This window comes from Xyrauchen texanus, chromosome 16 (assembly GCF_025860055.1).
Source record: "Xyrauchen texanus isolate HMW12.3.18 chromosome 16, RBS_HiC_50CHRs, whole genome shotgun sequence".
Lineage (NCBI taxonomy): Eukaryota > Metazoa > Chordata > Actinopteri > Cypriniformes > Catostomidae > Xyrauchen > Xyrauchen texanus.
Window position 1 is genome coordinate 41,211,132 of NC_068291.1, and position 25,020 is coordinate 41,236,151.

General features: G+C 39.1%; 1 protein-coding gene across 1 annotated transcript in view; it reads left to right on the top strand.

Annotated features, from left to right (window-relative positions):
- LOC127657239 (nesprin-1-like) overlaps positions 1 to 25,020 on the top strand; it is a 173,120-nt gene that overhangs the window by 98,705 nt on the left and 49,395 nt on the right. The window contains 29 exon segments of the mRNA XM_052145940.1: positions 259 to 412; positions 502 to 645; positions 740 to 904; positions 2,278 to 2,595; positions 4,104 to 4,259; positions 4,707 to 4,880; positions 5,014 to 5,340; positions 7,914 to 8,066; positions 8,151 to 8,318; positions 8,749 to 8,925; positions 9,010 to 9,156; positions 9,409 to 9,534; positions 9,678 to 9,854; positions 10,169 to 10,434; positions 12,149 to 14,309; positions 15,702 to 16,039; positions 16,434 to 16,578; positions 16,870 to 17,088; positions 17,457 to 17,725; positions 18,048 to 18,213; positions 18,537 to 18,692; positions 20,118 to 20,270; positions 20,437 to 20,619; positions 20,779 to 20,916; positions 21,608 to 21,793; positions 21,912 to 22,034; positions 22,240 to 22,422; positions 22,849 to 22,992; positions 24,681 to 24,872. Coding sequence (XP_052001900.1) covers positions 259 to 412; positions 502 to 645; positions 740 to 904; positions 2,278 to 2,595; positions 4,104 to 4,259; positions 4,707 to 4,880; positions 5,014 to 5,340; positions 7,914 to 8,066; positions 8,151 to 8,318; positions 8,749 to 8,925; positions 9,010 to 9,156; positions 9,409 to 9,534; positions 9,678 to 9,854; positions 10,169 to 10,434; positions 12,149 to 14,309; positions 15,702 to 16,039; positions 16,434 to 16,578; positions 16,870 to 17,088; positions 17,457 to 17,725; positions 18,048 to 18,213; positions 18,537 to 18,692; positions 20,118 to 20,270; positions 20,437 to 20,619; positions 20,779 to 20,916; positions 21,608 to 21,793; positions 21,912 to 22,034; positions 22,240 to 22,422; positions 22,849 to 22,992; positions 24,681 to 24,872 — 7,408 coding nt within the window.

Consider the following 25,020-nt stretch of genomic DNA (forward strand, 5'->3'; position numbering starts at 1 on the left):
ATTTTAAAGAACCTAGGAACAAATACACGATTGAAAGAACATGAGAACCATATAACCAAATCTAAATACCTAAAAACCCAATACCAGTTATTGGAAAGAAGCTGGTTCTTCACCTATTGTGCTGCAAATAACCATTGAACCATTTTTTATTCTTAAGAATGTAGGATTCCCTCCTATGTGACCGTGACGCTGTTTAGAGAAATTTAACAAGCTCTTTCTTTCACTATGTTAACAAGTATCGTGTTTGGGTTTGTGCAGTCAACTGGAGGGCGCTCTCTCACAGTGGACCAGTTATCAAGAGGACGTGCGTCAGTTTGTGAGCTGGATGGAGATGGTGGAAGAGACTTTAAATGCTGCGGATAAGCAATACTCTGAGATGAGGGATAAAACCACCAACCTGGGCAAAGCCAAGGTAGGCAACTGTGTTTGGGTCAAAACTGAGATCGGTCTTGTTATTGGTTAGTGTATTTTGTGTTTTAAACCATATTACCCTTGTTTCAGTTGCTCTATGAGGACGTATCAAGTCACAGCAGCGTCCTGGATGTCATATCCTCGAAAGGATCCAATATGGCAGAGCATTATGTCACCCAACTAGAGATTCAGGACTTGCAAGAGCGCTACAACATTGTCAAAGATAAAGCCCAGGTATATCCCACCATCCTCATTTGATCACTGTGTAATGCTAAATATGTACCATGTGCTGCTATGTTAATGCAACAAGTCTATTTTTCTCTTTTAGTGCGCGGTTGCTAAAGCAGAGGAGCTTGTGTCTGCTCATCAGGAGTACCAGCGCGGTCTACATGAGTTTAAAGACTGGCTTGAACGGCAGCAGGAGAGATTAAGCAGCTACACACAGCTGGAGGGAGATATTGACACTCTGGAGGACACACTTCACAAACTACAGGTCTGAAGACATTCAGAAGTTATATACTAGTTATTGTGTTGAACGGATACTATATACTGAGTGATGTGGATGCAAAAATAGCTAAGAATGTTTCTTTTTCTAAAATGAACTAATGGTTTGTTAGTTGGAGAATGGGGTTTATGGGGAATTTGGCACTAGAGAGATTAAATCTAAACCTGCATTTTCACTCTTTCTCTCACTGGCACGTGAGTTGCGATTCAATTATCGTATCATGATGCATTGCGATGAATCGCATATTGAATCATGAGATGTAGATCGCAATGTTTATCATATTGCATTATAGCTGTCGATACCTATCCTTAGTAGTAAGTACACTGTTGCTTTGTTGCTTTTATTTAAAGTGTTTGTTAAATAAATACTGTAGAAAAAGTTTTGGGAATAGTTTCATTTTTTACATACACTCATAGAGCACTTTATTAGGAACACTATGGTTCTAATAAAGTGCAATATGTGGTCTTCTGCTCTTATAGAATATAGACCATCAGCCTCATGGTTTGACATGTTTTGAATTTAGAGATGCTGTTCTGCTCTCTACAATTGTACAGAGCTGTTATCTGAGTTACCGTAGCCTTTTTGTCAGCTCGAACCAGTCTGGCAATTGTCCGTTGACCTTTTTCATCAACAAGGCATTTCTGTCCACAGAACTGCTGATCACTGGATGTTTTTTTGTTTTTGGCACCATTCTGAGTAACTCTAGAGACATTTGTGTGTGAAAATCACAGGAAATCAGCAGTTACAGAAATATTCAAACCAGCCCATCTGACACCAACAATCATGCCATGGACAAAATCACAGAGACAATTTTTTTCTCCAATTCCAATGGTTGATGTGAATATTAACTGAAGCTCCTGACCCGTATCTGCTGATTTTATGAATTGCACTGCTGCCACATGATTGGATGATTAGATAATCGCATGAATTAGTAGATGTACATGTGTTCCTAATAAAGTGCTCAGTGAGTGTGTATATATATGTATAGGGTTTCCTTGTCTTGGCTTCTACTAACGTTTATTCTAGAGGTTGAACGATAGTGGATTTTGCCGATCTATTCAATGCAAAAGGTCAATGAGTTGTTATTATAAGCAGTAAATGTACCGAATGTAAAATATACCTGACCAAATACTACTTATACTTTGATTGAAAGCAAAATGAAACATGTATCTACATCCTTAAAGCATGGTCACATTCACCTCTGCATGGCGAAATTCCACGGGCGAAGAAGGCGTGAGCAGATGTTGAGCACGCGTGAAACCAGAAAAAAACGAACGGCCAAGTAGCCTCTTTTTAATGCCACTTTATACTCTGATAGGGTGAATCACAATCAGTTGACTGATTCATTGATCTGTCTGCAGGTGTTGCAGGTGCACTGCACAGAGGGTCAAGCTCTGCTCAACACCCTGCTGGTGACCCGAGAGCAGGTGATTCCCTGGGGAGTTCCACAATTAGAAGACAGATGTCTGGAGACAGTGCAGCAGGACTGGGCATCGTATCAGGACCAGCTGGGTGAGACCCGATCTCAACTCAACAGCGCTATGGCTAAACTGCGTCAGATTGAGCAGAAGTTCCAGCGGCTCGATAACTGGCTGAAGGGAATGGAGAGTAAAGGGCAGTTACGCTCTGACCGTCGCTCTGATAGAGCTACAAAAGAGGCTCAGCTGCTGCTCTTGAAGGTTAGTAGTAGAACAGTCCAGAGGTGAAAGATCTGGATGGGAAACTGAAAGGTTGAAGGTTTAAACCAGACTGGTTGATTCATGAACTATTGTCTCCATTGTACCCTTGAGCTAGACTCTTAGCTTCAGGTTATTCCAGGGAGATTTTTACTGTCAATTTAGTAAAAATGTCCTTTTAAATTTCTGTTAAATTGGAGAATATAGTGATATGTTTAAAACCGTTACAGACTGTTTTTATACCATTGACGTCTTCTCATTCACGGTATTGTATTAATATAAAGTCAGGTTTTTATGAACTTTTCTAAATCCAAAGTTCAATTAAGACAGAATTGGCTATATTTACACATTAAAATACGATACGAAATAAAAGTACATTTGATAAATAGTATATTAACCCTGTGTAAATAACAATAAATAGGAACAGTATCTAAAATAAACAAGGGGTGATACATAAATACTAATACAACAGGCTGGAAAAATAGATATTTATTCATTTAAATATCTTATATATTTCATATGTTGACACTTGACACTGGGCAAAGCACCCTGAAAACTGCACCGTTACAACGGTTTCATACTGAAGAACCACTTAAAAGTTATTTTTATTTTTTTTCTCTCTCTCGTAAATGTAAACGAGTGTAAATGCCAACATCATCATATATGTCGAAAGGATTGAAGTCTGTCACCAAAACATGAGCTCATTGATGTCATTAAATGAGTCTCCTGGTCGGAGTCTTCCGTAAATATTTAGTTTATATGTAGAGTTACGTTCTACCTAAGTTTAATGGTGCAACGCTCAAATATTTAGTAGTGCGTAAATTGTGACTTAGTGCCCATTTAGACGAAGGGCCAATAGCATATTAGGCATGAGGTCATAATGTTTTGGCTCATCAGTGTATACGATAATAAATGATAGATGCCCACAAAGTGATACATTATAGATGAATACAAAGTGATTTAGGAATTCTGGAAATGGACAGTGACACTGTTCCAGAAAATAGAGAGTAATCTGAACTGTTAACCTATGCAGTAATCGTTACAAATGATTTCTGTTTTTGTTTTCGCTAAATTCAATAAATAAAAAATGATATTTGATAGTAAGGCATACAATTCAATTGCAGTAGAGATGATGTCTTTTTTAGTCTAAATTTAAGGTAATATAATTCTGATGTTAGCAATGCACCTTAAGCATATATTAATACCGTGGTATTTTTTGTGACTGTTATCATACAGTGAATATCTCATACGTTACACCCCTAGTCTACTAATAGTCTGTTTATGGTTGCTAGGCAGCTTTTGCACATTTACTAAGCACCACATATAATTCAACTGATATGTGGTCGCAGGTGTGCGTTTATCGAATGTAGCTCATCCAGTCAGATTTTAGAGCTGTAACAATCCATTTTATAATATCTAATAAGTTAGTACAAACTGTCACTTTACAATAACAATCATGTAATGAAGTAGATTAGTGCATTAAACTTTAATGTTGCTCTAATTTTTTTCAGGGTTGGTATGAGGAGGTTCTGGTGTATCAAGAGGAGATTGAGGGTCTAAGTGTTCTAGCTCAACAGATTTTAGAAGAGACCCACATCAGCAGTCGAGTAAGCAGCAGAGCTACACAGCTCACGTCACGCTACCACGCCCTGCTGCTACACCTACTGGTACAGTATACATTTACCCAGTTGTCTAACTAGGGGACTTACCATAGACATTTATTCATTTAAAAAATCTAAATAATTATGATTAATATAAACTAACCCAAACCCTATCCCTAAATCAAAAAAGGAATTTTTGGTATATTTAGAATATGAAATAATAAAAACATTGTGTGGTGTATTTATGAATCACTCTTAAGTACAATATTTAATCAAAGTGTAGCTGCATGGCCAAAAAGGTTTATGCCTTAAACAAGTGAAAAAATCTGACAATGGAATAAGACAAGACAGACTGAGATTCAATATCTAGTCTTAGAACCTTATTTCTATTGGAGAAGATTACAAAATTAATAATAATGATTTACATTTTTTTTGGATGGGTTGGAAAACACACATGTATATCTGAAGTGTAACAATGTTATACTTAGGTTTATTATTATTATTATTGTGCAGGACACTATTAAGCAGCTGGAAGAGGAAGTGTTTAGCATTGAGGAGGCTCAGAGTGTCTTCAGCACCTTCTCTGATTGGTTGAACACAGCACAAAATAACTTCAGTAGTGTGACCAATACCACCATTGATGTGGTCGATCGTGTTGCCTTGGAGAAGAAGATGAAAAAACTAGAGGTATCAGATTATAATAATGATAGAGTATGCTAATAAAAATATGTGTTCAGATCAATTTAAGCAGCTAAATGTAAATTTACATCCACCTGTATTGATAAGAACGTTATTTTATGTAATGTCTTTAATGTAATAGGCTCTACAGGGTGACATGGAACTAGGTCACACCTTCCTGAAAACAATGCGTGAAAAGACGGGTTGCGCCATGATGTTCCTCGAAGAACCAGAGGCAGAGCATCTCAGGGAGGAAGTCAACACCCGACTTTCCCAATTGGAGATGTTAATCAGAGCTCTCCGGTCAGAGCTCAGTGCCACAGAGAAATCTATACAGCTCTCCAAAGACTTCCTGGACAAATATAAAGCTCAAACACAGTGGCTTACTGAGACTAAATCACTGCTGGCTTCTCCTGTGGAGCCAAAGGCTGAACTTTACCAAAAGAAGGCCCAATTAGCCAAATATAAGGTGAGCCAATTTGGGGAGATATTTCAATATTATTTGTGGTACATTTGAATTAGAATCAGGAGCATATCAAGCATTATATATGGAGAGAAATTACTTTTATAAAAGTTCTTCAGTATTCCCTTGGTTTGGAAAACTGGGAAATGTTATGAAAATGTGATTTTCAGTCCTAGAGAAATCTAATATATATATATATTGGGATGAGGATTAGCACCTCTAAATCTGAGGCCATGGTTCTCAGCAAGAAACCGATGGAGTGCGTACTCCGGGTAGGGAAGGAGGTATTGCCCCAAGTGAAGGAGACACAAGTTCACGAGTGAGGGGACAATGGAGTGGGAGGTTGGCCGGAGAATCGGGGCAGCGGGGGCGGTATTGCACTCGCTCTATCGCACCGTTGTCACGAAAAGAGAGCTGAGCCGGAAGGCAAAGCTCTCGATCTACCGGTCAATTTTCGTTCCTACCCTCACCTATGGTCATGAAGGCTGGGTCATGACCGAAAGAACTAGGTCGCGAGTACAAGTGGCCGAAATGTGTTTCATCAGAAGGGTGGTGGGCTTCTCCCTTAGAGATAGGGTGAGGAGCTCAGTCATCCGTGAGGAGCTTGGAGTAGAGCCGCTGCTCCTTTGCGTCGAAAGGAGTCAGTTGAGGTGGTTTGGGCATTTGGTAAGGATGCCCCCTGGGCATCTCCCTAGGGAAGTGTTTCAGGCACGTCCAGCTGGGAGGAGGCCTCTGGGAAGACCCAGGACTAGGTGGAGAGATTACATCTCCACACTGGCCTGGGAAAGTCTCGGGGTCCCCCAGTCAGAGCTGGTTAATGTGGCTCGGGATAGGGAAGTTTGGGGCCCCCTGCTGGAGCTGCTGCCCCCCCCCCCCCGACCCGACTTCGGATAAGCGGTTGAAGATGAATGGATGGATGGATAATATATATCTTTATACTACTGTTTTATATACATTTTATTTATGTTCAGTTCTAAAAATGTAATTGACTAGAAATTGCCTCAGACCTATATCCTGATTATTGTATAAAAACTTTGTGTTCATTTATTGTGTTGGATAATTAAGACGATTGCAGTGAAAAGCATGAATGTATAAAATGCATGTGAGAAAAATACTAATCACAGTGTGTGAATATTAAACATTTTGTTTAGGAAAAACATCATTTCTTATTTTATATAAGCTTGAACAATTATGTATAGCCCCTTACTTAAAGGATTAGTCCACCCAAAAATTAAAATCCAGTCATTGTTTACTCACCCCTGTGTTGTTATAACCCTATATGACTTTCTTTCTTTTTCTTAAAACAAAGGGAGAAATTGTGAAAATGCTGTGCTCAGTGATGTCATACAATGGCAGTTTATGGTGACCACATCTTCAAGCTTCAAAAGAACATACAAGTATAATTGAGAAGTCTAATAAATTATTCCATGAGACTCGTGATTGTTATGAAAGCATATGATAAGGTTTGGTGAGAAACCATCTGAATTCTAATGTATTATTTAGTGAAAATGTTGACTAATTAATTCACGATAGGGCACGAGAGCAACAGTTCACAAAGCCCCCTCGCGACATTGGGGCGTTCTTTTGTAAACTCTTTTGTTTATCTTAAAACAGGTCTGCCACAGAAATGGTGACATAAGAACACAACACAGCTGCACACAAAACAGAGAACAGAACTTACTAAACATTCTTTGACAACATTTTTAGTCAAAGAATTTATGCATTTCTATGTCCAGCCTTATTTTATTTAACAAAGTGCTCTGAAATCAAATAGAAACATAGAGGAGGCTACAGGCAGCCACAGTCACACCGTGTCCTAACCAGACAGCAAACGACACACGATAAAAGGTATATTTTCTATGGTATTCAGAGTTTTTGTCCTAACCCGCTGTGAAGAGCGACGGTACAGTCTATCTATCGCTTGTTTTCTTTTTTCTGCATCGTGCGGGTAAATCCGTCCACTGTGAACTGGCACTGGTCCAAAAACTTTCAAAAAAAAATAAGGCTGGGCATAGAAATGCATCAATTCTTCGACTACAAACTCTTCAGACATGTTTAGGAAATTCTGTTCTCTGTTTTTTGTGCAGCAGTGTTGTTGTTTTGTCACTATTGCTGAGGCGGACCTGTTTTAGATAAACAAAATGTGTTTTCACTTATACACCCCGATGTCACGAGGGGGTTGAATGAACTGTTGCTCTCGTGCGCTATCATGAAAGCGCACAGGAGATCAATGGTCAGTGAACATTTTCACTAAATAATACATTATATTTCAGTTTGTTTCTCACCAAACCTTATTGTATGCTTTCATAACAATCATGAGTCTGGTGGAATAATTTTTTAGACTTCTGTATTATACTTTTGCATTCTGAATTATATTTTTGAAGCTTGAGGAGGTGGACACCATAAGCTGCAATTGTATCACATCACTGAGCACAATCACCCAATTTCTCTCTTTGTGTTAAGAAAAAGAAAGAAAGACATATAGGGTTATAACAACACAGGGGTGAGTAAATAATGACTGAATTTTCATTTTTGGGTGAACTATCCCTTCAGTTAAATCTATCTTTGTACCCTTTTAGACAATCCAGCATACCATACAATCCCACGAATCAGCCATCAAATCTGTTATTGAGAAAGGAGATGCTCTTCTAGAAACAATCCGGGACCCGTCTATCAGTGAGAACATTGGCAAGCTAAAAACCAACTATCAAGATCTTTGTAATGATGCTAAGGTACAGCTATGTTTTTCATGGAGACCCTTTGATAACACATCTACATGCGTCAGTACTGGTCTAATATTGTTTTGTTGATTGTAGGTCCGTGTGCAGAGCTTGACAGAGGGTGTCAGAGAACATGAGGACTATAACAGTGAGCTACAGGAAGTGGAGAAGTGGCTGCTACAGATGTCCAGCAGATTGGTCACTTCTGATTCCATGCAAAGTGACAATCTAGAGACCGCAACACAACAGTTAGCCAGACACAAGGTGCACAATTGCACACAAAATTGCACACAATTTTCAGTCTCCAGATATACAATACACATGATCTTCCTGGAAGAAGTTAGACTGCAAAAATTTCAAGTCGCAGTAACTGAAACATTTTTATTGCCTTTTTTCTTTGTAGGGCACATGCTATATTTATATTGCACTATTAGTGCTTTTATATATTGTAAATTATATGTTGTACATTGTATTAATATATATTATATAAATACATTAATTTTATTTTATTTAAAATATAACACATTTTATATTATTTAATAAAAACCTATGTATAGTTTTCTTTATTTGCTCTCATTATTTTCTTGCTGCTTGCAGAAACAACATTTAATTGCCAGTAACTACTGTTGCTTGCTGCAGTGTTGGGCATTTTAATAAATGAATTTTGGATCAACTTTACCCTTTATCTACTCAGGGAATAATGGAGGAGATAGCCGGCTTTGAGGAGCGTTTGACCAGTCTGAAAGAGAAAGGTGATCGTCTCACCAGCAGTTGCTCAGAGCAAGTCCAGGCAAAGATCAGTCAACAGATCCAGGCTCACCAACAGGGAACCAGAGACAGTTATTCAGCCATCTGCAGCACAGCTCAGCGTGTGCGTACCACTGGCAATACTACATCTCGTTATCATAAAACATGGTTTAATTGTGTACGCTAATGTTTAACTTTGGTTCATCAGGTGTATCAGAGTCTGGACTGTGAGCTACAGAAGCATGTCAGCCATCAGGACACCCTACAACAGTGTCAAACGTGGCTGTCCACTGTTCAAGAGGAGATCCAACAGCAGACACAGACTCCCTATGGCCTTCAAGAGGCTCTGAAACAGGTAACCAGCACAGAGTGCATGGTATTGGTGTGTTCTTCTTTATAATAGCACATACTTCATAATTATGTTTTAAATTATTCCACTTTAAAAAAATTTTATTTTTAATGAAATGTAGAATAGTAGGACATCATTATATATCACATAGTAGTAACACACATATTGTGGAATGATCTGTTTTACATTTTAGTCATGTTGTATTTTCGGGAATGAGAAAGTATTATGCTATAAACATTTGGACTATTTACTGCACAGGTGAAACACTTTAGGGCCCTACAGGAACAGGCGAGCACTTACTTGGACCTGGTTTGTTCAGTATGTGATTTATCTGATGAAACTGTGAGAGGAACTGCTGCCAGAATACAACAAACTAAAACAATGGTGAGATGATTTCCTGAGATTCAACTACAGCCTTTTGCTTTGCTTCAATATAACATTTCATTCATTCATTCAATGCCAGAAGTCTTTGATAAATTATTGATAATATGATTATTGTTATACTAAAATGATCTTCCATTTTACAGATTGAGGGGAGGATGTCCACGTCTCAAGAGCTGTCAGACAGTTGGAGGGAAATTAAGGAACAGAAGCAGGAACTGTTAACACTTTTTCAGGACATGGAACAGCAATTGCAAAGTCTTTTCAGGAGACCCTCTGAGCTTGAGCCCAAGATTGCTCAGAACATGCTGGATCAAGCAGAAGTAAAAATCTCCATCTGATGTTAATGAATGTGACAAATATGTTACAAATCTCATATTTAGTTAAAGTTCTGCTATTCATTTCATGAAGCAGAATGCTCAGTGGGAAATATTGGTAATTATTTTCCATGCAAATATGACTTTGGTTGTGTCAGCAGAAAAAAAAATAGTTTCTGATGTGGAGAACATTATTACATTTTGATGAAAGATTGTGACAACTGACTGTATTCTTTCTTCAGAATAATGTTCACTGATAAACCACAGAGATTTATAAAAAAAATGCCAATTTACAAAGTATTTTTGCATGTTGCCTTTAGGAGTTTGTCCAGCAGCTTCAAAGCAGACAGAGCACTCTGACTAAGATGACAGAGCTTGTGAGTAAGCTGACAGAAGGGAAAGAGTCTCCTGATCATTCAGAGATTGGTCGACTGAGTCATGCATGGCTGGAACTGTGCCATCAGGCCAACAAACTGCAGGAACAGAGATGCGAAGATCTGCAGAGAACTAAAGAGTACCATGAATGCATCAGTGCCATGGAAGCCCTGTTTGAACACATGTCCAAAGAATGGGACAACCTGGCCAGGTACAACCATTATTCAGGATCAGGGCTTTTTTTTGTGGAGGTCGCACCGGTGCCATCAAGTTCTACATTTGGTGGCACCAGCACCACATTTGGTAGCACTGGTGGGGCCATGGGGGGTTGGTTTCTGAGCCTATAAAATGAAAAAACTTAAAGGCAGATACTAATAATAAAAGTGATATTATTATTAAATTACAAAAATACGTCCAATTACCAGTCATATTGAATATTTTGCCCCACTGAAATGCTCATTCAACAGTAAGGTGTTGTTTTGAGTTGGTATGCATATGTACATTTTCTGGTATTAACAACAGGAAGGTTATCTACAACATCTATACAATTTAAAAGTTAACAACTTATTTTTAAAGGGATAAATTATTCTGACATTGCATCTGAATTGGGACTCCTTTACTGAGGTTATTGTTGATTCATGTTCGGTCATCTCTTGGAAATGTGAAGGCAATCAAAGCCAGTCTTCAATCAGAGAGCATTAGACGATAACAGAATGTTAACAGAAGGAAAACTAGCTTTGTCCATTGTTCACAAAAGTCCAGACTTTAAAGCCCTTGGTTCTATTTTGCATTTGCCCTAATGAAAATGTACCATATTTTGTTTAAATAGTTTTAACACTGGTTAACCACCATGGTTAGATGTAAAATGATTTCTAATACAAATGTAAAACTAAAAATACATAAACATATAGAAACATCCATAGTTGTGAATTGATTTTATGATATTCCCTAATGTAGCCTATTATAAATTAAATAGCAGTAATATTATAATATTTTTAAATATATTTCTGCCTAAAATATAGAGAGAAAAAGGGAGAGCTGGCCAATGTCGCACCAGTGCGACCTGTAACAAAGCTTAGTCTCACCAGCGGGGGAAAGGTAGCAATATGCAACCATTTAGTCGCAATCTGGAGCCCTGAGTATATAGTGCATCCTATTTATTTTCTTGTCTTGTCATTGATTTTGAATGATAACTTATAAACCTTTGAAGACAGACCTACTGCAGGCTCTGAGGTTGTTGATCTATGGTATATGTTCTGCTGAAGGCATCAGCCCATGTTATTACAACTTCATAAAAAAAATTAGATGGCTGAAAAAGTAGGCCGACACTGTTATGCTCTTTTGAGCTTCCTACCTAAACATCTGTGGTGATGTGGGCATGGCCGAGCGACGTCTATAGAGAGCAAGGCCAGGAGAGGAAGAACGTTAAGGATTGACACCTGTGGGAAATCACATCTAACAACTGTTTTGTGTTGCAGTGAGAGCTGGAGGGGGATAAAATGAGAGAGAGAGAGACGCATGCAGCAGTGATCGTGTGTGCCATTATTTATGTTATGCTGAAAACAAAAAATCCTGGTATTACACCAAAGTGGAAAAATAAAGACTCACGTTGGATCGTTTATCCATCTCCCGCTTCCTCCTTTAAAGAAAATAGCAAGAGATCTGTCACAACATTATAGAAATAAATTTTTGTGGTGCGAGGAGTTACTACATATGTAGAGTCTACCAAATAAGTTACTAATTAGGTTACATTTAGGTTAGGATGCTGCCTTATAAGGTAGCTTTCTATTTATGCATTAAAGAGCAAGGTAGCTCACTGGGTCACTGGGAACAAAACTATTGTAATTTTTGCATACTGAATTATGAATGATCTTTATCACACATTTGTATTTCCTTTAGTAATTTTTTTGTTCATAATCTTGTAGAACTGATGCTGAGAGCTCATCAGAACATTTGGAGGCTCTTCGAAACCTTTCCATTGTCCTCAAAGAGAAGAAAAGCACTCTCGATGACCTCAAAGACCAGAAGCAAAAGGTGATGTACCATCTAAACCTGGATGACAAAGAGCTGGTGAAGGAGCAGATCAGCCACTTTGAGCAGCGATGGGCCCATCTGGAGAGCCTCATTGAGAGGAAGATCCAAGATTCCATTGTGACTCTTGAAGACATGGCCCAAATCGAGGCCCGCTTGAAGGAAGCTCGAGAATGGGCCGAGGAGCAGCAGCCTGCACTGTCTAAAGCCATGAAGATGAGCCCTCCACCTGAGTTGGCACAGAGTTTTCTCTTCGACCATCTCACCATATGCAGTGAGCTGGAAGCCAAGCAGCTTCTATTGGCCCAAGCTATGAGTGATGCAGATAGAGTTTTAACACATTTGGGTCTTAATGAAAGGCAAAGACTGCAGCAGTTGATCTCAGAAAGTCAAGCAGAGGTTGAGTTACTAAGCATCAAAGTGGCTCAACGTAGAAAACATCTAAGCAAAGCCTTCACCGAAAGGACCCAGTTCTTATTGGCTGTGAACCAAGCAATCACCTGGGTGCAACAGAATGAGAAGAAAGCACAGGCTGAGGAGTACATAGCCCTACTTCCTGATGACCTATCTAAGCAAGTAAGAACTTGCAGGAACATCCAAAGCAGCTTGAGAGCCTACCAGAGTGAGCTGACATCCCTATGGTCCCAAGGATGGGATCTAATGAAAGACGCCACTGAGGAAGAGAAAACAGAGATGCTAAATAAACTCCAAGAACTGCAGAATATCTTTGAGGTCGCCCTTCAGAAGTGTAGCCAAAGGCTTCAGGAACTGGAAAAAGTTTTGGTAACGAGGAAATACTTCAAAGCAGATCTAGAGAAGATATGCCAGTGGTTGAAGCAAGCAGACATTGTGACATTCCCGGAGATAAACCTCATGAATGGAGACACAGAATTAAGCTCACAGCTTACAAAATACCAACAAATATTGGATCAAGCCATGGAATATGAGAATCTTCTTCTGACCGTGCAAAGAACAGGTCAAGAAATACTTCCCACTCTGAATGAAGTGGACCATTGTTACTTGGATGAGAAATTGATTGCCCTTCCTCAACAGTTCAATAATATACTGGCACTAGCCAAAGAGAAACAAGAGAAAATACAGCAAGCCATTCTTGCCCGACAAGAGTATGCCTCCTTTATTGACATGACTCATAAAGCACTGAAAGAACTTGAGGAGCAGTTCCATAACTTGGGAATGCAGTCTGTCGGCCTTAAGACAGAAGAAGTTGTCCTTCTACAAGCAGATTACAAAGCGCTCCTGGAGGAGTTGACCAATCTCGGTCAAGCAGTCAGTGAGCTTAGCCAGAAAAAAGAGGGTTTTCGAAGCAGTGGTCAACCTTGGAGGCCCGAAGACATGACCCAACTGGTCAGCCTTTACAACGGACTCAAGAGATTGATCGAACAGAAGGTGGAACATCTTGACGATACTCTGGAATCGTTTGAAGACCATCAAGCCATGGCAACGCAGGTTGACTCGGAGCTGAAGGCCACCAAAGAGCAACTAGTCAAGGTCAATGCTGAGACGCAGTCAGCTGAGGAGCGATTGAAGAACTATCATGCCTTAGCTGCTAGTCTTCAAGGTGCCAGCTCTCACCTTACCCGACTCATGGAGCAGATGGATAATCTGGCATCTCACATAGATCAAGCTGCCCATGAGGCCTCAAAACAGCGGGTAACCTCTTGGCAGGACGAGCTTCAGTCCCTGCAGTCAGCTGTTGGGGAACTGATTGTTGAGTGCGAGAACAGGTTTGTGCAGAGTAAAGACTTTGAGACTGAAGTCAATCAAACCTTAAGTTGGCTGCAGCAAGTCAGAGATGAACTTGGCTCTGCAGTGGTTGTTGACGTTAAGATTGAGAAGGTCCAGGAGGAAATCAGGAAGCAACAGATCATGCAAGAGGAAGTCCATTCGAGGTTGAGGATAGTAGCAGCTTTGAGCACGAGAGAGAAACAGAAGTACACAAGTGCCAATGAACTTGTCCCTGCTCATGTGGACTCAAGTTTACAAGAGATGGCCAAGCTGGAGGCTGATGTTCAACATGCCCTCAGCTCTAAACAGGCAAGTTAATTATACAGTATGTCTGAAATTCAAAGAATGACACTATGATGCACTCAAAGCTATCAGTGGAACCAAGACTATAATGGGTTGGTGTGGTGCAGTGGCTCAAGAGTTGGGCTGGTAATCAGAAGGTTGTAGATTCAAACCCAAGATTGTTGGTGGATTCATGATCATTCACCATGTGACCCTAAAGTGCAACACTCTGGTTCCAGAAGTAAAAATCCCATTAATTGTTTCTATAGGAGAATTTGTTATGAACAATATAAACATTTAAAGACAGATCTACCTTGAGCTCTGAGGCTGTTAATACATTGTATTTGCTCCTACTTAAGCCATCAGTCCACATTATTTAAACGTAATAAAATGTCAAGTCAAGTGGTTTTTATTGTCGTTTCAACCATATACAGTTAGTACAGTACACAGCGAAACGAGACAACGTTCCTCCAGGACCATGGTGCTACATAAAAACAACAAAGGACCAACACAGGACCACATGAGACAACACAACGTAATCAAATACCTATATAAAATACCTATATAAAGTGCAGGTGCAAACATGTGCAAAGTACGGGACAGTACAACAAATTTCTGACAGTGTACAGGACAATAGACAGTGCAGCGCCGACCAGTACTCAGTAGTGCAAAAAGATGACAGTTTCTAAAAACATAAACAACGTACTATGAGATAGTGTTCTATGCACATAGCATTTATTGAGGTAGCAGACAGTTATAAAGTGACAGTAATTAAAGTGCAACTCAGGACACGTGTGTGTCAAACCAGTCTCTGAGTATTGAGGAGTCTGATGGCTTGGGGGAAGAAGCTGTTACACAGTCTGGCCGTGAGGGCCCGAATGCTTCGGTACCTCTTGCCAGACGGCAGGATGTTTTTTGTAATAGCTGAAATCCTGATAAAGAACCATACTACCCATGATCCTGTGGGGTAAAATACATCAATTAGAGAATCACTGCAAACAAACCACAAAAGAACTCTGTAGCGACTGCCCACTCCCATGACGCAACCAAGTCTCCCTACACCCTCAAACTACTTATACTAAATATTCTTAACAAGTGTTGTGCGCATGACTTTTTACATTTTTACATCAAAAGTAGAGAATAATCTGATGCTTTCAATGCTAATGTAAATGCTGTTTTCTTGCCTTGTCAGATTTTTGGAATAAGCAGATTTTCAGTAGTTATCAGCATATTGTTGTGCATGTAAACACATTCATTGCCGCACAGTGTGCCATGTATTTTTCCTAAGATCTCAGTGGGATCATATCGTACAGTCTGACAAGCAACAATCTGAGAAAACCGTACAGTGTGCACTTATAACAATACCTAGAAAACTGTACAGCGTGCACTTGGTATAACCCAAAAAAAATTCTCTTTTAGATTACACTTGATCAAGCACTTGCCTTGTGTCAGAAGTATCACTCCAGAATGCAAATTGCATGTGAGTGGCTGGAGGACGCTGTGGGCTTTTTGCAGCAGGCCAGTCTCGGAGTTGATGTGGAGAACTATGAGGAATGCCTGAGGCAACAGGAAGATATTATGGCCACTGAGCAGGAGTTCCTAGGCGTTCTTGAGGAGCTGGAATCTCTACCTCCTCAACTGGAGAACCTGGTCAACCCTACAGCCAAAGAACAGCTTCGACTCAGCGTAAAGTCTGCTCAGGAGAGAGGAGTGGAGGTCAGAGACCAGCTACAGTCTCACCAGGATATCTTACACAGGTAATGTTCAGTACAGTGTGCAGTTTTCCAGAACATCTGAATTCCAGGTTTTGTCTTTGTCTTTGAGTCTCCTGCCGGTTAACAAGACAAAAATACTCATTAAGAATAGGATTTTATTGTGATGATTCTCAAGTAAATGTATCTAGTTTTTAGGTTGTATTTTATTTATTTTTACTGAAAATTGAGTAAAACAAAAATACTAAAAAAGCTTATTTAGAGATAATTTTTGCACTGAACCAATTTCATCAACCAAGTTTTAAAAGTTCCAGGTAGACCAGCACCAAACCAGGATATACAACAACATGAAAATATATATGTTCTGTTCTTTTTAGCCCTGTTGTTTTAGTTTGTTCTTGGCCTGAATTATAATTACAATTATAATTTGCCTGTTCAGCTGTGTTGCCCAATGGAATGCTTATCAGGAGGCCAGACAGACAGTCATCGAGCTGATGAATGAAGCAGAGAAAAAACTAACAGAGTTCTCCACGGCCAAGGCTGCAACGAGCCAAGAAGCCGAGGAGAAACTCAAGAGTCATAAGGTGAGCTAAGCATGCAAAATGGATTCTCTCTCTAGTAGTCAACTGCTTAAAGGCAAATTCTGTCATCACCCTAATGTTGTTTTCAAAACCTGCATGACTTTTTATTCTGTTGAACACATTGACAGCCTCAGTCACCATTCACTTTCATGGAATGAACAAAAAAATGCAATGAAAGAGAATGGTGATTGATGCCTTCGGAAATGTATTTGGCTTTCCATGGAAGAAAGAATGTCATACATTAGAATTTATATGATAAAGCATTTCAAAACTGTCTTTATCTTTGGCATGCAGTCGTTGGTCTCCATGGTGAACAGTTTCCAGGAAAAGCTGACTGGTTTGGAGGAACAAGCATCCCAGTTAGAGCTGATTGGATGTGACGCTAGTAAAGCCACCATCAGTCGCTCCATGACCACGGTGTGGCAGCGCTGGACCAGGTTACGCAGTGTAGCACGAGGCCAGGAGAGGGTGCTGGAGGACACGGCTCATGAATGGAGGACATTCAGAGAAAAGGTGAAGTTTCACTCTAAATTTCTTGCGATGCCCATAACCAAACTCCCCATTTTTATGTTGCATGCTTTGAGGTGTCTAAGGTGGTTTGGTGGTTTTCCAGCCTGACCAAGCTGGTTAGGCTGGTCTGTTTTGATGGTTTTAGAAGGATTTGAGGTAGCTGTCAGCTGATTAGAAGACAACTTAAGGAAATATTATTGCTATATACCAGATTTCAGATGTTGAATCTTGTATTTCTAATGTTTTGTTGGTGCTCAACATTAATATTTGACAGTAAAAACAAACATTAATTGTAAGCAAACACGCTTCTCTCCTTTTTTCAATTAAGAAATCTGTGACATCTGTTAACCTTTTGGGCATGTGTTATTCAGATGATGAAGGTGAGAGCTGTAACAGAAGAACTGAAGGCTCGTGTCCCTGATTGCACCGCTGAAAAAGCCTCCAAAGCCACACTACAGTCACATATGGACCAGTATGAGCTGGTCTCTCAGGATCTGGAGAGGGAGCTGTCTTCACTAACTCTCTTACGTCAGTATGCTCTAAGCTTGCTACATGATGTGGAGGTGTCTGTGCAAACAGCTGATCATGAAAAGTTGCTCAGTGTGAAGGAAATGAAAGCTGTTCAAGATCAGCTTGATAGGTGAGAAACGTTTCTCCCAGCCAGTGCATTTGGACATGGACAGATTTTGACATTTTGGCCAATACAATGGCTGAAATAATAATTAGTATACTGTTTTGCCTGTTTTTTTGTGTTTTAAACTGGTTTTGCACTTAAGATCCAGTCTAGAATTGGAATCAGTCCTCAAAACATTATATTGTACAATTGAAAATATGGATTACTCTTTAGTACTTTTGAAACCTGCCATAGAAGATGGATATATGGTCTGTGATGGAAAAAATAAGCCATGATATCCAAATCGTACTGGTTAAATGTTGACCAGTTTAACCCTTGTTTCTTGTAGTCTACTGCAGAAAGCCAGGACAGGAAAGAGTCGAGTTCTGCAGGAACTGTCAGACAGAGAGGGTGTGGAGAGAGGACTCAGTCTGGTCAAGAGCTGGATCCAGGACTCTAGAGAGCTTTTGCTAAATCCCACATCTGATCTGGACATTCTGACACAAGAACTGGAGGTATCTTGTCCTTTTCCTCTTACCGTTTTTCACTAATTTGAACAATGGCTTTGTTTAAAATGGAATATTGGTGTGCTGCTTATTGCATACTCTGCAGCATTTCATGTATACTGCTTACTATTTTTAAACAAAGGTATAAAAGTATGCAGTATGCAACTAGAAATGTTTCCGCTTCTGGTTCATAATAGTAGTATGGTAGTATGGAGTAGTGTGCAATTCCAAACTTACCTATTGTCTTAACGAATGTGCGGTTATGATAAGCTATGGTATATTTATAAAGATATCTGTGCCTACTTATTCTTAATATTATTTTCTGTGTGCAGGTGATGCATGGAGAGCTGATCACTCACCGTCAGAATGTAGACAAGATTGCAGAAAAGCAACAGAGTAAATACTTAGACCTGTACACCATTCTTCCATCAGAGATCTCCATGCAACTGGCTGAAGTGTCCCTGGCTCTGGGATCCATTGAGGATCAGGTACATAATATACCTTAGTCTGCATTTTCCCCAATATTATTGAATTCAAACTGAATTAAAAGTAGGGATGCAACGAGCTGAACATTTTTAGGCAATTCTGATTTTAACACAAAACTATAGGCCGATACAGATTTTTTGCCACTTACCTTATTTTGTCTTTAGAGTTTACTTTGGAATTATGCTTTACAAATATACAAAGAGTTCCAAAAGCTGTTTTACTGTCCTAACAATAAATAATTTCTATTGAATATGGATTGAATCTGTTGAATACATGACAAGTATAGAATACATTTTAAAGAGAACCACAGTGAAAGATAAATAGAATATAAAAAGGTCATATTAAAGATGCAAAAAATTGTTTGTACTTCTAAAACATTTTTAGACTTTAATACAACAGAACATTACAAAAGAAATAGAAAATAACAAATTCCTTTTATGCACATATTTGGCAATTCTATGGAAATGTCAACAACATCATGAAAACATAAAAAGTTTTTTTTTTAAGGTAAAAAAACCTCCTTTTAAATTCTGTATTATAGCGGTAAAATAAATAAAGGATAATGCCATCCAGAACGCTAGAGGGTGCCGTTTGCTCACACAGCGCTGAAAGGAGCGCTGAATGCAGACTATATTTTAAAACGCAGCCTTTTAGAGTTTAGTAATAGCGCTAGGCCATATTGCGATTTCAATCTTAATTCAATCAATCATGCAACATTAATGGATATCATACCTATGTCTCAAAAGTCTTCTACACATTGTGGCTATTATTCAATTTGGAATGTCCAATTCCCAATGCGCTCTAAGTCCTCATGGTGGCGTAGTGACTTGCCTCAATCCGGGTGGCGGAGGGCGAATCTCAGCTGCCTCCGCGTCTGAGACTGGCAACCCGCGCATCTTATCATGAGCGCGTTACCTTGTAGACATAGCACGTGTTGAGGCTTCATGCCATCCACGCACAACTCACCATGTGCCCCACCGGGAGCGAACCACATTATAGTGTTCATGAGGAGGTTACCCCATGTGACTCTACCCTCCTTAGCAATGGGGCCAATTTGGTTGCTTAGGAGACCTGGCTTGAGTCACTCAGCACACCCTTGGATTCGAACTAGAGAACTCCAGGGGTGATAGCCAGCATCTTTACCACTGAGCTATCCATCCCCCCAACATGTGTTCTTTATTAATTATAAATAAACCATTGTTTTTCATATCAGTGTCTTCATGCTTATAACCGATATGCCGATGGTTTTAATTTGGTCTATAATTTTCCAATAAATATCAGCAGCCGAGGCATCGGTGCATCCCTAATTGAAAGTAATTTCCTTCTTGCTAATTTCTATAACCAATGGAGCCAATTGTTTTTAACAATGTATTCATTTTAAATAATATGTCAACTAAGGCATGAAATTAATGAATTCATACCATTAGGTTCAAGCCAAAGAGAGAGACATCCAGAAGACCAGAGTTATCAAAGAAGAGTTCAATTCCAGAATCCATGACGTATCTGAAAAAATGAAAGCCATCTCTACGACTCTGAAGGAAAAAGCCACTGATATTGATCAGGCAAAAGATGAAGCCAGAGTATGTGTTGCATACTAATTATGTTTGCTAGGATAACTTTGTGAACAAATTTTGCTTTGTACATTTTTATATTTTCAAGGGATTAAAAAAAAAAAATATATATATATATATATATACTTCTTGACTGTCTGGAATGACAGAGTACTTTGAATTCACTATCTTCTAGCGTATTTGTGATGAGCTTGGCATTTGTGAAAGAACTCTAGCTGAGCTTGACGCTGCGGTCCAAGACTTTGGTCACCGTAACCCCATTATAGCCAGACAGCTGGGTGATGCCGTCACTAAATTACGAGAAATCCATCATCACACTCTTCGACTGGCAGAGTATAAGACCATATGGCTGAAAAAGGTAAAAGGACATATAATGTTTAATTTGTGAAGTATATTCAAGACAGATACTCTCTTACAATAACATAAACTTGGGTTTGATGTGGAAACTGCTAATTGAAAAACATATAAACATATCTAAGGGATTGTATGTGATGTGTCTGTGTTGACTTCCCTCAAGGCTGATGCCCATCTAGATGAATACAATGAGATGTTTGAATTCATAGTGAAGTGGACAGAGAAAGCTAAGAGTCTAGTGAAAGCCAACATCATCTGGAACTCTTCATCGCACCTGCAGGAGCAGATCAGAATATATCAGGTGAACTACATATCACAGAACTATCCTTTTTGTTTAATATAAAGATAGATACTCTTCTCTGCAGTTGGCAATCAAGTAACACTGTAGCACTTAGCGGGTCAAATTGACCCGGCTCATTAAATCGCAGTTCAGCAATCACAATTTGCACATTTTCCACCCAACAATTGTTTTAGTATCTATAACCAACCTATAACTAATTTACAAATGTTGAATGTACTAAATTTACATAAAGTAAATGCTCCAAGTTTACATTGCAATATATACAGTATGTATGTACAGTATATATTTGTGTGTGTGTGTGTGTGTGTGTGTGTGTGTGTGTGTGTGTGTGTGTGTGTGTGTGTGTGTGAAGTGTGATGGACAGCTAAGAGAGATAAGACGAGAGAGTGCGTGTAAGCGAGCATGTGTGTTTTTGGGTGGGTGTGTGTTGATGTGGGTCAGGTCTTGCTCGAACCACACACACACACATTTGTTTCCATTTGTTTTTATACTGAGCTAATGATAATGTGACAATTCATGTTTGAGTGTGTGTCTGTGTCTGTGTGTGTGTGTGTGTGTGTGTGTGTGTGTGTGCGCGCATTCAAAGGTTAAAGTAAAAAAAGAAAAACAAATTGCCTTTTGTGTCATTTTTTTATGCAATTCTAGTGTAACTAAAGGAATATTTTTGACGTGTGCCCTTTTGTCACTGCAGTCTGTTCTGCGTGAGTCACGTGAGCTTCATGGGGACCTGGAGGCGATGCAGGAGAAGGTGGAGATCCTCGCTGAGACGCTGCAGGTGGAGGCCATGGGTCAGCAGGTGTCAGAACTGAGCCGGCACACTGAAGAACTGGAGCAGAGCATCAGATCACGACTGCAAAGTCTACAGGATGCAGCAAAGGTCAGGATGCATCAGACTTCCAACTCTGAATATTTGATATTTTATTCAATTAATTTGACAATAGACTGTAAAATTTTCACTAGCTTATCCTGACTGTCATTTGCGTTTTGCACCGTAGGACATGGAGAGGTTTGAGGGTGAAGTGAAGACCCTGCATGTTTCTTTGGAACAGGCCCAAGCCACTCTCACGTCTTCAGAACTGGCCCGACTGAGTCTTAAAGAACAACTGACTCAAAGACAGGTAACACCGTATGCCTCTGGAGGTTCCTGGTCCGTTTCCAGTTACCCTTTTTCTCTTCTACTTACTATGCACTACATACAATTTTTATGTAGGGCATTTGCCATTTGTTATTAATCGACAGTAGTAGAGAGACAGGAAATCAAAGGTGGAGAGAGAATTGACCAAGATGGGAACATGACTGAGGGCACACTTTGCTCTTTTTCAGCGTTTGCTAACTGACATGGAGAACTTCAAGCAGCAGGTAGAAGCAGTACAGGAGTGTCAGAGCGCTCTGAGAGTTCCTGAGGAGGTGGTCAACAGTCTGTCCATCTGTCGCACTGCTCTGTGTCTACAGCAGGAAGCCAGCCAACTGCAGCACACCGCCATACAGCAGTGCAACATCCTGCAGGTAGAGGGAGCTGTTGTAACACTCCCTAAGAGACTGCTAACCTTTACCAAATACTTGTTTGAAAATCCTGTATCAAGGGTTCTATGCTTATGGCTTTATTAGGCTTTTATCAAGTTCTGTGCTTGTTTTACAATCTGTAAAATGTGATTTATAATATATAGAGATGTATGCAAATGTGTGTTTTTACAATAAATTATGAAGAACCATTTTGCATAAGTAATATGTGTATGTGTGTGTCATGATTTGCTATATTTGTGGGAGACAAATGTCTCCAGATTGACTGTAAAACCCAAACAAATGTTTTAGGGTGTATTCATTATAATTAGCTTAACTGAAGAACAATAAAAGTCAAGTAGGACGTTCCCTCCCAAATAAAAAAATAAATGTTTGTGTGTGTGTGTGTGTGTGTGTGTTACCCTCATTTAGGAGGCAGTGGTACAGTATGAGCAGTATGAACAGGAAGTGAAGAATCTGCAGGCCATGATTGAAGATGCTCACCGGGTCATTCAGGATCAGCCTGTGAACACCAGCAACATCCAAGAGCTGCAGGCACAGATTCACCATCATGAGGTGACATGAAGATTCAGCTCTAGAGATGCCACACTTTGCATCACACTCTTGGTTTTGATCTACTTTCTTTTCTATTGAGTGTTTGTGGTTCTTGCAATAGCCTGCAATGAGACATAGTGACACATCTCAAGTGTTCTGTTTGCATACATTAATTAAACATTGATAGATTGGCCAGACCGATTATTTGGCTGATATTTGGTCATTTCAAAAATTATCAACATGGGACGATAACCGTGCCTGCTCTGCTAAATAAAGTCTGCCCATTCCAAAATTGTACTACAGTCTTGCCAATGGAACATTCTCTTTTCAAATATGGTGTATATTGAATATATTTTTAAATATAATACAAATTATCTTTTTTATATATAAAATTATTTTTTTTCTTTTAATTTGAGCAATTTTATGTACATCTCATTTGCTAACATTAGATTGCAAAAAATATATTGATATATAGACATTAAATGTACTGTACAGTATGTTAGTCATATTGGTCATCAGCCTCTCTGCCCTCTAGATATCAGTATCGGCAAAATAAATAAATAATATATAAATAATTATATATATATATATATATATATATATATATATATATATATATATATATATATATATATATATATATATTAGGGCTGGAAAATTGAATCCGTTAATTTCTGTGATTAATTGTTGACTGTTTAATGTGTTAACATTTTTTAAACTAGTGTCAAAAGCGAAACTGGGCCAGAAAAGATAATAGTTTTTAGATATTTATCTTCAGCATATTAAACATTTGCATTCAATTTGTTTTATATCGCTATATAATGCATCTCTATATAAAGTCTAATAATGCATTGGCAATGTACACTTAAGTTTATCTTAACGGTGCAATATGTAAAATATGTACTGTGATGAGGCATACAATTATCTATGTTCATCTATAATTAATATGTTATCAGAGATTTAGGAAAAATGCTATGTTGAAATACTGGCTTCTTTGAAAACAACGCTACAGCCAGTATGATTCTACTTTGAAATGTCCGTTCCGGGCCGGAATTTCTGTTTGTGTTATGGCCTGTGTGATCCCGCCCACTGCCCATTTCCGAATAGTATTTCAACACCCCGGGTTGCCAAATTTGAAACAAATTAGCTGGCAAACAGAGCACGCTTCAGCCATGGAAGCCAGCAATACATTTAGCTAACATTGACAGAGTTATAATTATCCACATGAGCTGGTTTATAATTTGCAAACAATAAAAACATTGCAAATATATGCATTAGCTGAGCAACTTACAGTGTAAGGTGCATCGCTTGCACCGTCAGTTTGCTCGTTCCTGTTGCGTGTCCTCAACCTAGCAACCTGCATGAGCTTCCAGTCTGGGGAGGAGGCGGCGGGGAGACAACTCTCTCCAATATTTAGAATTTGGACTGCTGTACCCATTTTAAATGCTTGATGTCAATGTTACATATTGCCCCTTTAACAGTAAAGCATGCTATTAATTTAATCTGCCCAATACTATTATTTAAAAAAGTCCACTGGAAAGGTTTGCACAACTTTTAATTATAGCATGTCCTCTGATTTAATGGCATTTAAACATATACTTGTATCAAAGATTTACAGCTTACCTATAAAAATGTGTCTAATTAACTGAAATATGTATATATATATATATATATATATAGACCAATGTTGGATTTATTTATCTTAACAGGAGTTGGCCCAGAAGATCAAGGGATATCAGGAGCAGATTGCATCACTGAACTCCAAGTGTAAGATGCTGACTGTGAAAGCCAAACATGCCACCGCACTCCTGACTGTGACTGATGCCGACGGTTTTACCGAGAGCCTGGAGGAACTGGATGGTGATGCTACTAAAAGAAAACAGACTCAATCTCATGCCTCGGTACGTAAGGCTGGCATTACTAGGAATGTGAGCCGTATAAATTTAGGAAAAGGAAACAGACTGCTGAATTAAATAACTTTAAAATGTTTTCTATTTTACAGTAAATAACTCTGCATTGATTTAAAACTGACCCTCTGACCTCTTTGCC